The sequence below is a fragment of the Sinocyclocheilus grahami genome, unplaced genomic scaffold (genome assembly GCF_001515645.1).
Source record: "Sinocyclocheilus grahami isolate Dianchi unplaced genomic scaffold, SAMN03320097.WGS_v1.1 scaffold257.1, whole genome shotgun sequence".
NCBI classification, from domain to species: Eukaryota; Metazoa; Chordata; class Actinopteri; order Cypriniformes; family Cyprinidae; genus Sinocyclocheilus; species Sinocyclocheilus grahami.
In genome coordinates, this window is record NW_015505436.1 from 550,508 (window position 1) to 567,577 (window position 17,070).

The 17,070-nt window shown below is 36.7% G+C and overlaps 2 protein-coding genes across 3 annotated transcripts; both read right to left on the reverse strand.

Moving 5' to 3' along the window:
* Positions 1–501: 501 nt before the first annotated feature.
* amn1 (antagonist of mitotic exit network 1 homolog (S. cerevisiae)) lies at positions 502–3,720 on the reverse strand. Its single transcript, XM_016290344.1, has 7 exons — positions 3,502–3,720; positions 3,266–3,395; positions 3,061–3,190; positions 1,518–1,735; positions 1,019–1,075; positions 821–932; positions 502–734 (listed from the first exon to the last, which is right to left on the reverse strand). Exons 1-7 carry the CDS (start codon positions 3,528–3,530, stop codon positions 661–663), a joined length of 750 nt encoding a protein of 249 aa, XP_016145830.1. The 5' UTR covers positions 3,531–3,720; the 3' UTR covers positions 502–660.
* Positions 3,721–4,190: 470 nt separating this feature from the next.
* LOC107598828 (uncharacterized) lies at positions 4,191–15,070 on the reverse strand. Of its 2 annotated transcripts, none has more exons than XM_016290265.1 (4): positions 14,971–15,070; positions 5,041–10,193; positions 4,886–4,945; positions 4,191–4,715 (listed from the first exon to the last, which is right to left on the reverse strand). In XM_016290265.1, exons 2-4 carry the CDS (start codon positions 10,133–10,135, stop codon positions 4,555–4,557), a joined length of 5,316 nt encoding a protein of 1,771 aa, XP_016145751.1. In that variant the 5' UTR covers positions 10,136–10,193; positions 14,971–15,070; the 3' UTR covers positions 4,191–4,554. The 2 variants fall into 2 exon arrangements, with proteins under 2 accessions (XP_016145751.1, XP_016145750.1); XM_016290264.1 differs by having other exon boundaries at positions 4,192–4,715; positions 5,029–10,193; positions 14,971–15,069.
* Between the last annotated feature and the right edge of the window lie 2,000 nt (positions 15,071–17,070).

Sequence of the window (17,070 nt, forward strand, 5' to 3'; positions counted from 1 at the left end):
TTCATCATAGGTATACCTCAACTATGAGAGACAAAATGAGAAAAAAAAATCCAGAAAATCACATTGTAGGATTTTTAAAGAATTAATTGGTAAATTCCTCGGTAAAATAAGTATTTGGTCACCTACAAACAAGCAAGATTTCTGGCTCTCACAGACCTGTAACTTCTTATTTAAGAGGCTCCTCTGTCCTCCACTCCTTACCTGTATTAATGGCATCTGTTTGAACTCATTATCAGTATAAAAGACACCTGTCCAAAACCTCAAACAGTCACACTCCAAACCCCACCATGGCCAAGACCAAAGAGCTATCAAAGGACACCAGAAACAAAATTGTAGACTTCAGTGGAACATATACTAGAGCAGATTACTGCTATTTCATACATACATTTTTATTTATTATGTATTATAGTACAGTTGAAAATGAAAGGTAGGTAAACAAAACAATTTTACATAAATATATTCTTAAATATTAAATAACATTACAATACAATTAAATTACAATGCAAACGCTGTAAGAAATTCATTGATTTTTATCATTTTTTCCATCAAACATTGACAATTTGTTTAATACATTTGACAAGGATTATGCATATCTTCTTTGATGAGCGCATTACATTTATGACAATAAAGTTGATGTGCTGTAGTTGATGTACCGTCACATCAGTACACAGTCCAAGACACTTGTTGGATCTTGTTGGGACCAATAAAGTTTTGCAGCGCCTCCCTTGATTTATCTAAAAGAGACACATAGATGCACTGAAACATCATTTTTGGACAACAAAATATGTGTTGCATTTGATGTCTGTGACCATGTGACTACCTGTAATCAGGGGGCATCCATGGAAATTGAAAATTCTGATGTTGGCGCAGTTTGCAAGAACAGTAGTCACAGCCACATCAGTCAAATTGCGACATCGTATCATCTGTAACTCCTGTAACAGTAAATAATTTATTAAAAATAATAATAATACAATCTTAAAATGGTCTTAATGAAAAATGTCAAATCTGTATGCAATACCTTTAAGCAGTGTGAACAAACTCCGGTTGCAAGTCCAATGACCCCTTGATCAGTTACCTTTAAATAGTGTGAATGTACAAGTAGTAAGTATTTGGTCAAGTGTGTACAAAATGTTTGAAAGGATTTAGAGCAGCACTATGATTTTGATATATACACTACCGGTCACAAATTTGGAATAATTAAGATTTTTAATGTTTTTGAAATAACACTCTAATGCTCATCAAGGTGGCATTTATTTGATCAAAAATACAATAAAAACAGTAATATTGAAAAATATTATTACAATTTAAAATAACTGATTTATATTTGAACATATTTTACTGTGATGCAAAGCTGAATTTTCAGTATCATTACTTCAGTTTTCAGTGTCACGTGATCAGAAATCATTCTAATATGTTTTTTTATTATTTTTTTTTACATTTTAAAAATCCTAATTATTCCAGAAGTTTGACTGGGTAGTGTCCAAAAAGTCTGAAAGCCCAACAACGGTGTAAATGACCTCTGTCCCAGAGAAGTAAATGCTGTGCAGCACCCTGCAATTCTCTCCCAGCTCCAGCAGGGCTCTGTCACTGAGAGCAGCGCAGCCACGCAGGGAAATCACTTCCAAACATTTGCAGTGTCGGGCCAGAGCCTGAACCCCTGAGTCTGTCACAGCCGTGCAGCCCGTCAGATCAACGACCTGAAGATAAGGGCACCGGGATGCCAGCACCTCTAGCCCTGAGGGGAAGAGAAATACAGCAAAGGTTGATGTCTTGAACAATTTCATTTGAGCAATAGTGCAATCAGATTTCAATTTACAGTCTGGGTGTTACTTTCCAAGATCGATAATAAAGAGGACCTGACATTTCCTTTCGGAGTTATTAGTCAATTAATAACTGCAATTTCATTTCAGTATATAAAGGTCAGAAAGTCTCTTATGTTGAACAAGACTTCATTTATTTGGTCAAAAATACAGTAAAACAGCAATACTGTGGAATATAATTACTATTTAAAATGACTGTGTTCAGTTTCATTATACTTTGAATTGTAATTTATTCCTGTGATGCAAAACTGATTTTCAGCATCATTACTCCGGTATTCCGTCACGTGATCCTTCAGAAATCAATCTAATATACTGATTTGGTAAACTTTTAAACATTATCATCAATGCTGACAGTTGTGCTGCTTAATATTTTTGTAATTTTTGATTTTTTGTTATTGTAGTTATTCAAATACTAAATATACATGTATTTAGCTCTAGATAGATTTATATTAGGGATGCACCGATATGAAAATTTTGGCCGATACCGATAACCGATTATTCCTATTATTAGTGACATTTTCTAGTTGATTATGATTAATAAAGCTTCATTATTATTAGTGCTGTCAAACGATTAATCACGATTAATCGCATCCGAAACAAAAGTTTGTTTACATAATATATGTGTGTATACTGTGTATATTTATAAATACAAACACATGCATGTATATATTCATGTTATGTTTATATGTTAAATATATTTATGTATTTATATTCCTATATTTTATATGCATGTAAATACATATAAATATTTTCAAAATATTTACTGTATGTGTGTGTGTATTTATATATACATAATAAATATACGCAGTACACATACATATGTAAACAAAAACGTTTATTTTGGATGCGATTAATCGTTTGACAGCACTAATTATTATTAACAAATAATAATATTTATAATTAATCCCGTAATATTTTCAGGTTTAACCATGGGGACACTGTTATTATTTACCCCATATATACCAATTTATACATTTCTAAATTAACTTATTAATAAGTGACTGTTGATTTTTTTAGTTAATTTCAGTGTTATTTTAGTACTATTTAAATTCTAATATAGTATGCATTGATATTTTTAATGTATGTTTATATATATATTTTTTTTTCAGCTTTATTTTAAATACCCGAAAAGATTTTTTATAGTTTTAGTTAACAATAACATTAGCTAATTTACCAACTAATGACTAGTGCATATCACAAATGAACCCCCATAAACAGCACTGATTTGTGAAAATAATACCCTCAGAGGTGATATCTGCACAGCCTCTTAACAGTATTGTCCTCAGCTGTAGGCAGTGGATTTGTTGAAGCGCAGAGTCCGACACCTTGCAGTTCTGCAGATCCAGTGTGTGAGTTCCGTTGTGCACGAGCTGAAACACAAATCACTCACGTGATGAGCGCAATATATTATCATCACAAATGCTCTTGTGATGGGGACGCATTACCTGGCTGATGTTGGAGTCGGTGACCGTGCCGTAAGACATCATTATTCGCAATAATCTGTCTTTAACGGCAGCAGGCAACATCCTGATCTCCTCATACCTCTCAGCGCGCTGAGCAACGCTAAAAGCGCACCTGCGTGCGGAGAAAACACTCAAAGATCTGGCATTCGTGCTATTAAATGAACAGAATTAATACTGTCAATAGCGTTAAACACTCAATAAAAAATGATGTTACTCACAAGCTCATAAGAGAATCTATGGTAGCCATGATTTGGTCGTTTTCAGTGCTGTTTATACACCTTTATATGACTAACTGCGAAGATATCATATGTAATATACGTTCATTATGCTTTATAATTTAATCACATCGTTAACTTTCAACCTGGCTTCTTCGTTGTCACATTGTTTTTTCTCTCTCTCCCTCGCAGGGCGGGTCGCGTTTATAGTGTTACGTCATTCATAAGCGACAAACATAAGCGTTCGAGGAATTTATATTGTTTGAATTCTTTTATTTTTATGCATTCTTTTTACATTAACACGTACTGTTTTGCGTTAATGTCTGTGAATGTTTAATACTGAACGTTTTTGCACTGTTTAAAGGCGATCTAGGAAAGGTAGTATAAAAACGCCACAGCTTCAAAATAAAGATTTTATTATTATTACGTTTAGTAGGTAGGTTATAATATTGTCTGCGTCTGGGAATCTATCTAGCCTATTACCAAAGGTGTTTCTTGAAATGCTTTATTATACAAATCTCCTCTCACAAGTGTACTTGTGTTCTCTGAAATGGCTACTATTAAAATACAGTTCACTTGTTTTATCACTGACCTCGGTGAATCACGGTTTAGCAGAGCTTAAAAACCAGGAGCAAAATTAAATGCATTTGAAACCAAATGTTTTTATTTAAAAAAAAAAAGGTCTTATAAAATCGTACAAAAATAGATTGTCAAATTTTTACAAACCAGTGGAATCCAAATAAAAACACTACAATATACAGAATAATAATAATAATAAAAAAATTACACTTTCATGACAAACATATTTCTTGGAAATGCAGTTAATGTATAAAACTGGTACACAAATACTGGATGACTAGCAGCTGTTGAACTGGATTAACAGTGTGCAAATGATGCATTTATAATATAATACAAATAATCAAGTTCAAGTAAACAGTAAAAATGTATTTGAACACTCGCAGTTTGTATCCGTTTAGGTTTATCATTCACAAGGAAGTAAACACATGACAAAATAAGCCCATTTGCTTTCATTTTAATAGAAAAAAAACAAATAAATCAAGCTCTTTCACTGGAATTCAAGTTCTGCTTGGAGGCAATGTCCTTCTTTTCTTGATATTTCTTTCTGAACTCTTGGAAGAGGCTACATGAATCTGAGATGTCAGTGTCCTGGATGGGTTGAGTGCACTTTTTCTTCAAGGGACTGAAACTCCAGACACCTGCAGATAGACAAGCACAAAGCCGTTTAGAGGAGTGGTAAACTACCTGCCAGACAATGCTATGTGATTCAGTTCATTAATCATTATTCAAAAGTGGTGAACTGCACTTTATAAGAGGCTAATAAAAATGTTACATTTCAAATTAACAACATGAATCTTCTCTCCAATACCTTGGGTTGGCACATGGCTAGTTTTCATCTTTTTGGCTTTTTCTTCTGGGCCTGACATCTCTTAAGAAAAAGGAACAGGAATTTATAAGTATACATTAGGTACAGCGTAAATAATAATAATAGCATATATTTTCAGAAGTTACCATTTTGCATACTCCGTGATGTGTCGGCTTGAGCTCCATCTTCAAAGTTAAAAGTCTCTGGCAATACTTTGAACTCCAAAGCAGGACCCTCATCCAATGGCATCAAAGCAGGGTTCCCCAACTCATATTTACTTTTCTTCACATTCTCGGGTGAATGCAATAATTTGGATGGCACAGTCTTCCCTCTAACTATATATTTATTCATTGACATTTGTTGCGTTGTATGCTTATTCGGTCTCTTTCGCTTATTTCCTTCAGCCAAATGGACGTCACTCTTCTCATAAGCACTTTGACAGAGCAGTTTTCTGACTGAGGTAGATGAAAGTCTAGTTTTGCTGAGTCCAGAAACAGGATGCGAGGGCAAGGATGTACGCTGAACCAGATTTTGCAAGGATACGCTTCGTTTTCGCGCTCTCCTGTCAGTAGCATCTTCATCTTCTGATTCCATACATTTGTGCTTCTTTGACTCACTGTTGTTTTTAACCTTCTGGTGAGAGCTTACAGTTACTTGAAGAGTTTTTGGGGGTTCTTCGCAACTTGATTTCTCTTTGCACCTTTTAGTTAGCTTTAGTTGGTTTCCTTTTTCAGAAGACGACCCATACAGTGCAAGCCATACTGTTTTAGTCTTCTTCAAATCAGGAGCCGGGGTGTCTTGCTCAATCTCATTCATAGGAGTCATGTTTGTTGCACATTTTGTGGGCGATTCATTTCTTTTCTGCTCTGAAGTTTCAGTCTCTGCCTTAGAGACCTCTTCAGAACTTGATAGGTCCTTCGCAATCTTTGTCTTGTCCGTAGTAGGATCATGCAGCAATGGGTTTTCGTCCTCAGAATCATCCGTGGTTTCAGAATCATCTGTGGCTTCAGAATCATCAGTTCTTTCAAGAGCAGCAGCATCCATTTCCACCCGTTCGCATTCACCTGGACTGTCTTTTTCAGCCTGCACCTCTAAACTTGTGCTATGGGCCTCAGTTTTAGTCTCCTCCTCTCTCAACTCGGCTTTTTTCTGGCACATGCACAATGAGCCATTTCCATATTCTAAAGTTTGAAACCATTTAGCAAGACAACAGTAAGACGCCAACTGTTCACCACCAGAACTTGGATATTTCCTCTCTTTTGGCTTCACATCTTCTAGGAGCACTTCTTTTTCAGACTTGAGTTCCAAAACTTTAACTTTCACCTGGTCCTCAGTGGAATTATGAACTGTAGTGTCTTTCTGCAAGTCCTTATTTTCTGTCTCACCAACAAACCAAAGCTCAGCCATTTCATGAGGGAGAACATTGATCTTAATAGAGTCTAAACGGTCAGTCTCCTCTTCATTCATGTTAACAGGAAGTTCTTGAGTAGGTTTTGGATCGGTCTCGCATCTCACGCTCTCATCTGTGAGCATACAGTCAATTTCCGGCATTTCTATATTGGATTTATTTTGCACTTGAGATGGTTCTTCAATCACAGGATCAAGTTTTGGTGGACTTCCACAATTACTTTGGCTCATTGATCCTTCGGTCAACACTGGACTTTTAGCTCCATCAGTCCCTTCAAACCTCCACATGTTTATCTGTTCTTTTGTCAATACAGTGTCTGTGGGTGAATTCAACAAACAGGCCTTGTGCATCGTCTCTGGTGGTGCAGCAATGTCTATATCTTCCATCATCTGATCAGCAAAGCATTGCATAGCCACTTCATGAGGGAGAACATTAATCTTAATAGAAGCTGAAGCATCCATCTCGACAAACTCCTCTTCATTCATGTTCATAGAAAGTTCTTGACTGGGTTTTGGATCAGTCTCACATCTCACGGAGTCATTTGAGAGTACACGGTCAATTTCAGGCATTTCTTCATTAGATTCATTTTGCATTTGAGATGGTCCTGTGAGCACTGGATAAAGTTTTGGCGGACTTGCATAGTCAATTTGGCTGGTTGATCCATCAGCCAACACTGGACTTTTGGCTCGCTTACAAAGAGGGTCATCCAGCCTTAATGTTGCATTCTTTGATGTTGGAGCAATGCCTCTATTTTCAGCAAAGCATTGTTTAGCCACTTCCAGAGTGAGAACATCAAGCTTAACAGAAGATGAAGCATCCATCTCAACAAACTTTTCATCATTGATTTGTATGGAAAGCTCTTGACAAGGTTTTGGATCAGTCTCACATCTTAGGGTCTTATCAAATTTACTGTTAAGCATAATTTCGCTGGATTCATTTTGCACTTGGGTTAATGGAACAAACTGCCGTTTTTCAACCACAGGACTAAGCGTCGATGCTTCAATTGTGCAGTCACTTTGGCTGGATGATTCATCAGTCAACATGGGACTTTGGGCTCCAACACTAATACCAAAACTGTTGTGCAGTTTTGACGTTCTAGATGACGGTTTATGCTTTTTCAAACCACCATGTTTTTCAATAAATTTTATATACTTTAATGAAACATTTCGTTTTTCCAGTGTCCTCACCAGATTTCTCATGCCCTTCAGTGGATTAACAGTATTTGGTTGTTGTTCATTAAGCTTCGGAGAGACATTATCAATCACTGGTGGAGATGGAGCAATCGAGGGAACAGGAGATTCTTCACAAATCTCATCGTACATATTTTTCTCCGAGGAGATTTGTTCTTCTTGCTGTACTTTGTCTGTAATCTGATTATGTTCAGCTAAAGATGATTTATACTGGTCTGATAGCAATGCTAGAACTTTGGATGCAGAATATGTGGCATATTTCTCCTCTAGCTTCTGCCTGCTTATCGGTTCTTCTGTTGATTTTGTGTCAAGTACATGGGGTGTGTTCAACAAAGGCACCTCGTGCTTGTCTGGAAATGCAGCAATGACTTTATGTCCTTTCATCTCATTAGCGAAGCACTGTCTAGCCATGTCATGAGGGAGAACGTTCATCGTAGTGGCTGAAGTATCCATCTTGTCAGTCTCCACTTCATTCACATGCACAGGAGGTTCTTGACTAGGTTTTGTCGTGGTCTTACATCTCACGTTCTTATCAAGAATGGCACAGTCATTAAGCATTTTTTGCATTTGAGAAGATAACACAATCTCCTGTTGTTCTGCAACCACATGAATGGGCTTTGGCGAGTTTGTATAGTCACTTTGGCTAGTTGATTTGGGTGACACAACACTCTTGGTTCCAAATTGGTTATCCAAACTTGACTTTCCAGTAGGGACACCTTGTTCATCCAAATCCACCATGGCCTCCAGAGAATTTGTAATAATTGGCTGACTGTTGGTTAGTTCTGTAACCTGACAATTATGCTTCGGTGAGCAGTTGATTTTAGTCACAGGTGGAGATTGTCCATTAAATGAAACGGGCACATTTTCATGTAGACTCTCATTTTTTGATGTTGGTTCGTCTGCTGGTACTTTGTTCTCCACCTCTGATGGTAATTGTTTGGTCCTAATCAATGATGGCTTTTCAGTGGCTTCTTGCAATGTGCTTGGTGCTTCACATGCCAAGTTTTGTGCTTCGTGTTCAGGGACATTTTGAAAAGACTTATAGAACCAAGAATAACCACATTCCTTGTCGATGTCATCAACGTTTTCATTAAGATTCAACCAGGACGACGTGTACGTCATCTTCGGTGGCGCTTCGTCGTGTTTTAAAACGTGAAAATCCTTGATGACTTTGCTACGTGCATCATTTACAATTTGCCTCAGTATCACAGGCTCGTTCATCGGAGAGTAAATATAAACTTCTTCCATTATGCTTTGATATATGCCACTTTCTACAGCTTCAGAAAACTTGCGAGTATCCCCGTTCCAGTAAAGCTTTAAGATGTCCTTCCCAGGATCAGTTTTGTGGATGTTCTTCTGATCCCCATTTTCCATTTGCTGAATCACGGCCATTAAGGTCCGCAATCGATCTAATGGCCATTCAATAAAAGGAACAGTGTCCGGGTCAATTGTTTTCTTGTCCATGACGGTACTGTTTTTATTTGTCTTTTCAGCCGGTTCATTTTGCATTTGAGCTGGAATAGACTTGTTTTGTTCTGCGACCACACATTTCAGGTTCGGCGAACTTGCACAGAGACTTTGGTCAGTCGATTCATTAGCCAAAACTGGACTCTCGGCTCCAACTACGTTGCAAAGGCCATCATCCAGCCTTGGCTCTGCTGACTTTGGTCGCTGATGCTTGCTTGTTAGGTCATTTGGTTCTCCCGTTTGGTTCATCAGATTAGCGTTGGTCACCAGAGGATGTGGAATATTTGGTTGATGGTCTACAGTCTCTTGCACAGGGCTTACATTCATTTTCACATTAGCAGATTTGTCTAACACATTAACAGGTGCCGTTCCTATCGGAGACAATGGCGGGACAATGGCAACAACTCTCTGAGCAGCATTATTCGGTTGCAGGTTCTGTGCACAGGTAGAAAGCATTTGCACGTTAGCATTATTTGATTTCTCAGCAAACAACAACTGGTAAAGGTATCCACCAAACAAACTACTTTGGCCATGATGTGTATTTTCTGTTGGAGGACAAGAATTTAGGTCAGATGGCAAGCTTGTCCTTGTTTTTGAGGAGTCTATTGGCAAATTAGTAGGAGCATTTGCATAGTGCTGCCTGCTATCCAAGTTGCTTGTGCTCACATTTATTCTAGCTTCATTATGACTTTGAGTGTCTATTGTTTTAAACGGCTGCAAATTATTTGGGCCAACTGCTGAGGAGGTAGTTTGCTGTTGCATGTATAAACTGTTAGTTGAGTTAAAGGCACAATGTGACATGTTTGGCCCATTATTGTTGGGAGCACCTTGTAGATTCATGTTGTTAACCGGTAGGAATATCTGGTAATTAGAGGGCATGTTCCACAGAATCATTTGGGAATCCTGTTTTCCTGTCGGCAATGTATGGTTTGAATCGAGCTGATTTTCTTGTGCAAGCTTTGTGCCTTTGGTAGCTTGAATGCCACTAGCCAAAATCTGGTCACTGGTTGCCGGTTGAATTGTGCAGGTGAAGTAATTTCCAGTGGCAGTTTGTCCAGAATATGAAGGACTTGCAGTGTGAGGTGGTAAACATATCTGGTAAAAGTTCTGGCTCGTCCCATTTCCAGGTGTGGTTTCTTTTCCATGCAAATTTTGCAGCTGTCCTGAATGTTGTGAATCGGCTTGCATGCTACTGAATGTTCAATTGTATCTCCAGACAGAATGTACAAGTGGAATAATCACATTCCTAGAAAAAATAAAAGCAAAACATTAGGGTAACAAAATACTTTCAAAACTAAATACCATTAGTATTACAAGATCATTCACTGGTGTTAGATTAACTCTTTGGAAGTTTATTATATCTGTTATTTATTCTATTAGCAAACCCCTGTGGTTTTCCATTGCAACGCAGGCCAGGGAAAATGAATGAGCAGGCACAGGGAGTCACAGAGTGTACATTACCAAAGCATTCTCAACTTTAAGGACGGTGGATCATATTTCCTATATGAACAATGAGTCCAACTGTCCTGGACATCCAACCAAAGTATTGAGAAATTATGCATTACCATATATGCATATAGTAATATAATTCTTAGTTATAATGATACAAGTGAGATGTGCATGCAAGTATGTGTCTCTTTAGAGATGGTTTCAGTTCCTCACGCTAAATAGCTAAAAATAATGTGAAAAAGTGAAACCACATTAAGAAACAAATAGAACAGAGAGTAAAGCCTTAAAATTATTAACTGGAAATTGGTCAGTAAAAAAAAAAAAAAAAAAAGGGGGCTCCAAATGAGGACCCTTCTACACCAAAACAAGTTCTAGTCAAGAAAGGATTTAAGGATTTCTCTCGCCTCTACCCCTGCTGGTTCCACCATCAGTGATCTACACCTCACAGCACCCTCCTCCTCCCCCCCATCATCGTCACTAAGGTCCACTCTGCATTTAAAACAAAAGGCACCATCTTGTCCTAATGGTCCTCACAAACGACACTTGATGTTTATTCAAACCAAAAGGCAAAACACAACAAATCCCAAAGACAATCCAACAATTTTTAAACCACAACCCTAATAACCACAATTTTGAAACATAACCCTAAACAAACCACTAGCAATGTGTGCTTACAAAGAAAGTAGCATAAATTGATTTTATACAGACTTCCACAAGAAATCCACATGCAAGTAAATAACTAAAACGGGGTGAGGAAAAAAAAACAAACAAAAAAAAAAACAGTACTGCTATTTTGAGACAAACTCAATTCTGAGAAAAAAAAAAAACTTGGAAACAACTTAGAATTGTGAGAAAAGTTGTAATTCTGAGTTTAGTGGCCAGTTGCATAAAATGCTTAGACTAGTCTTGCAAGTTAGTCATCTAATTTTTATTTTTTAAGACTGGTCATATCTAGAGATGGAAACGGGAGTCTGCGACTTGGACTCGAGTCGCACTTAAAGGCACAATATGTAATTTTCGCCGCTAAAGGGCATGTATTCAAAATAAACAGAGACAAAGGCGTAGTTTGATGACGCTGTGACTGAGTGTGGAATCATGGGAGTTGTCGTCTTCATCTCCACAGCCGAAGCAATCTGACGGGACTCGGGCAGAAATCATGTTCATGGATGAGCTAATGATTTATTAATGTAGTAGTATGAAGCAGGGTGAGGCTGAAAGCCGTCGAAGCGTAACGAGGCCGCTGAACGAGCGTGACACACGGCTCGAAAGCAGAGGAGCTGTTATTATGCCACAGTCGACCGCTTCCGCTCCTTCCGGTCGTGTGTATGTGGGGTAAAGCAGAACTGTTTTATCATACTAGATACATTTGAAAGTTGTTATAATGCTACTCTGTGCGGTCATCACCGGTTTATTAAAACACACAACATATTAAAGTGTCTTTGGTGTTTCCATGTTTTCTACAAAACAAAACCGGAAGTTGAGGGGTTATGATGTCATTGGCAGGCGACACAATGACACTATGGAAACGGTCCGTGTCACTAATTAAAATTGCTTATTTCTCTGGATTTAAACATTCTTCTAAACATTTGGGATAATATAAGTACTAGGGCTGTGCAATATGGACAAAAAAAACCTACCGCGATTTCTTTGATCAATTTTGCGATTTCGATTTGAATCACGATTTTGACACACACAGACATGCTTTACAGTCATTAATGCATTCAGTGTGAAACATATTTCCAAAAGAAAACCAATTAAGAGTGTTATCAAAAAGCTTTAACATGTTTCTAGAACAGACATAAGGCAAAATAATCACTAAGTAAAGGTGTAACAAAATGACTCTAGAATAGACATATGGCAGAAAGAAAATCCCGTGTCCAGGGATTTTTTTTGCCATGCATTGGTCATAGAGCTCTTTGTGGCGTTGCCTCAGATGTTGAACTAGATTTGTTGCGCCAAGTTCACACGTACTCCGTCTGCAGTGCGTATACAGTATGTGTATGCGGTGCAGAAGCAGCACGGACTCATTTTGCTTTCAATAAATATAACTTTGTTTAACTACCACCACGAGTGCCATCTATTATTGCCTTGTTTATCTAAAAGTGCACTTTTCCTTGTTTTAAATCTAGCCAAAAAGCCATGTGTTGACTGTGAAACAGTAGACTTTAAATTATATGCATTTATGGTGTAATTACTAAATTTCCGTGTCAATCCATGTTAATTTTTACTGCGAATAATGCGCCGTCACTTTAATTCAGCGCGTCCAGCATAGCAGAAATAGACTCCGTGCAGAAACGATCGCAGACGCACCGCTCCTGGAGCGCACTGCCGGACCACAATCGCGTGCAGTGTGAACGCTCTGATCAGTTAACATGGGCGCGGAAAAAATACGCACCACAGACGGAGTGTGTGTACCTGGCGTTACGTTTGTATGCCCGCCCGGTCTGTTCTCGTGCTCCATTTAGGCGCACTGCATTCTGATTGGTTCAGATAGCATACTGTGGGAGGTCAGGGGCGTGGAAAATCGTGCTATAAAGCGATTTAGAAATCGCGTAAGTTCAAATCGCGATTTTATGACGATTTCAATTAATTGCACGGCCCTAACAAGTACACAAATCAGCAAAATACATAACATTGTTCTAGTGGTTTTGGATATTTTAATTAAAAAAAAAATCTTACATATTGTGCCTATAAGTCACAAAAAAAATTAAATAAATTGACTTTCAACTTGGACTCAAACAATGGACTCAAGAAATGGACTTGAAAACAGAGACTCGGCAAAAAACAAGTAATTGCCGAATATGTTCTCTGGGCCTCTTCGTTTAGGAGTCACACTTGGCTACTTCACAGTCAAAAGTGACCGAAGCCTTGAAATGTAACTTTTTTTTTTTTTCAGGAAAATCAATGTAATACATTTTTGTAAAATAATATTTTCAGATTATTTCGAATTTTGAGGGGATTTTATGATACTATGCAATATTTATACAATTTTAATAAGATATTTTTCCTTTAGAATTAATATTTTGTTATTTAATTTATTAACTTTCAATAAATGCAATATTTCACATTAAAACAGAATGAAAGCATTTAAAATCAATTTTTTGACGTGAGAATTGTGCCATCTGGTGGCACTTAAAAAAAATTAAAATGTGTGTAATGTGGACCCTCCTGTATAGCTCCCTATACATATACACAGAGGCTTTTGGAATCGAATTGTTTTTTTTAGACATAATTTCTTTATTTTATTAGGTTTTACATTTAGATATACATGTATAGATATTCTAAAATACTACTTTTTGTCAAGGTTTAGATATTTTGGTTAGATAAATATCAGGTTTTGCATTATGATTACAATAAAATATAACAATTTTGTTAGAAAGGGGACACATAGGAAGCATTTTTGTTACTCAAATATCAGAAACACCTGTTAGGCTAAAATAACAACAAACAATTATCAAACAGTAATTTGAAGAAAAAGAGGGGGGGAAAATCTGAATAACCATAAATAAATATGATTGTAACTATTTACATACAAACGAATTATTTTACACATTGCTGCACATGCAACCGATAGTAATTCAGTCTCTTGCACACTGGAAGTTTGCAATTTTGTGAGAATTGTTTTTTTAATTTATTTTATTTGACATTCTCAAATTTGCTCTGTTGCAGTCTTAACAGTTCATTTCTCTCTGTGTGTGTGTGTGTGTGGGTGTGTATTTTGCACTCTTGATATTGATATTTTAGAGAGAAGATTTTTTCGTATTTCCCATTCATTTCCTATGTCGTTCATTTTTGAATTTTGATTTTAACATATCCGAATCATGTCCATGATTGTGTGTGTGTGTTCACATAGCTAATGCAACAAATCTCACCAATGTCATCTCAGTCTGATGAAGCTACGATTTTTAAAATGTCAAAATATAGAATTTTTCGAGGCCCAGAGGGTTAAATACTGATTACCCATCATTGGTTAACTGCTAGCTGCTCAGACTAAGTTAGTTCTTACAGTCTTAACACAGAAGCAAATTCTGACTTTTCTCCTCAGAATTGCGAGAAAATAGTCCGAATTGAATTTGTGGGATAAAAAGCTGCAATTAACTTTATTTGGCGGAAACGGTCCATTGTCGTTGACTAACGTTAGATGGGTGTCATTAATGACTAAATATGATTTAAGGTTACATGTTACAATGCTTTATGAGTGACCGTATGCACCAAAACTGAAAAGTTCAAGAATCAAAATGTAACGCTTGATTCGGTCACATCAGCACGCTGGAATAACTGAAGGTACAGGAAAGAGTCGGTTTTAAATTCGCGTTATGAAGAATGTCATCTTTAATCGATTTTATTTATTTGTTTTCGTGCTTTTAAACGCACAGATTTGCCTTTGTTTGGCTTTACAAAGGTTATCGTTTTTACGCAAACCAAAAACGGAGCTCTAAAACTCCCTCACTACGTTAACCCAAGAAATCTTTTGTCATGCACAGTCTGCAGTGTCAACACGGTCAAATTATAAACGACGGCGACGGAAACACAAATCGTTCACTACAAGGAAATACTGAACTAACGTTACTTACTGAACATTCGTATAAGAGTCTTGATGAATGTATTTCTTTCAGCTGCTCTCTCTAACTACTAGTCGGCTCCACACAAGGAATCTTATGAGGCCTCTGATGTGCGCGAGGGGTGGGTCCGTTATAGCCCATGTTGCCAAGTCCATTGTTTTTATGTCGATTTGTGTGTGTGTGTGTGTGTGTGTGTGTGTGTGTCTGTGTGTTATTGTACATTTATAAGGAAAACGTTGTATTCTTTAAAAAATAAATCAGAATTATTTAATTTGTGTATTTTGTACTTAGCGTGCAGTTACTCCTCAATTGATCCAAATGATTCCGTTTTTTGCTAAATTAGGTGTGATCTGGCAACATAGTGTGACCTGAATGCAAGCAAAGACTAGGGACTTTGATGCAAGCCGGGAGGCTATGGCAATAGGCCTTTTTTACAGTCCATGACCTGTAGTCACGGATCTGGCTTGGATTAGTAGCATTAAATAATTTCCCCTGACAGTTCACGTTCTTTTTGTAAATAAGCAGAGGAGAAATTAACACATCTGTTTTTTTTGATTGCTTTATATCCGAGCAATTTTGGTCGGATCTAGGTTCTCATATATTTGATTTTGTCAATGTTGTACATTTCTTTAGTTTAAAGACATTTTTTTAATTATAATAATATAAAAGATACTAGTATTTTTTAATGTATGGTTAATTTTTCATTAACAAACAACAATTTGCAAATCCCAACTTGTCCCCTTTTTAAAATTGAATTAAAATCACTTTTGAATTCTCTTTACCTTATAAAGAATTATAATACAAAACCTAATAAAAAACCTGAAATATAGAGAAGTAGGCCTATTTAAAGAAAGTACATGCATTTAGATGCTTTCCTTGTTTATGATTGTTTTATTCTCAATGTATTGTCTCTGTAATGTAATTTGCAATCATAGTTGTTTTGTGTGTGTGTGTTACTTTTAGATTTTGTTGGCCTTTATCTCATTGTATTGCCAGTTGTTTGTTTGTTTTTTGTAGTTGTTTATTTGTGACCTTTTTAAATTTATTATAAGACATGAATGAGTGCACGCGCATTTGCGTTTGTTAATTATGTTTAATTGATCTAATATTGGACATTATTTTATGTAATTATGTGTAATCCCTTGGCAATGTTCAACTAAACCGAGTAATTCGCTCAAATTAAGCTGGTTTTTTTTCAGGGTATGATGCAATTTGAGTTTTAATAATAAAAATGAAAATAAATCAAATCAAATCATTATTGTCAAAACACATCAAAATCTTACTGTTTATGCATTAATAATCGGTACAGTACAATGATCAGCAACTACAATAAAACAGTAAAATGCAACAGTTCATTATCATTTATTTGTGCCATAAAAAGCAAGACAGTAAAATATACAGATCACTTGACATAACAACAAAAATAAAATCAAATAAGTGTAAAATACATGCTACCAGTAAAATAAACATATTTAACAAATATTATTATGATAAACACACTTTGTCAACAACAGATGATTAATACGAGGGGATTTATGCATTCATATGACAATTTGATTTATTAGGCCCTATCCTTCTCTCCTCCCTGTCAAACTATCTGTCAAAATCTGATTGATTAATTGATGGCATTTGTCAGTCTTGTAAAAAATTTTCACAGCTCAAAAAGTGTTTAAAGGGGTCCTATTATGTTTTTTCCCTTTTTTCGTTTTAGTCAGTGTGTAGTGTGTATGTTTGGGCATAAAAAAGATCTAGAAAGTTACAAATCTCAAAGTCCACTCCAAAGGGAGATATTTCGTTCTTTTTAAATCCCTTTTCAAGAACTACAACGAATGGTTCGTTTGGACTACAGCGTTTGTTTTCTGGGCTTTGTGATATCACAGAGCGGCCCATTATAATATCATTAAAAATAATTCCCGCCTACGGAAATTCAAATGGTTGGGGGGTGGGGAGGGGCGAGGTTGTGGTTAGAACGCTTGGTTGAGTGAGTGCATCAGACGAGACGACGAAGAAGAAGTGCTGCTGCAGAGTTAGTGCATCAGAGAAAACAAAGAAGAAGTGCTGTTGCAGAGTAGCGTCAAATTTTCGGCATGTCTAGAACAATTCTTACAAGTA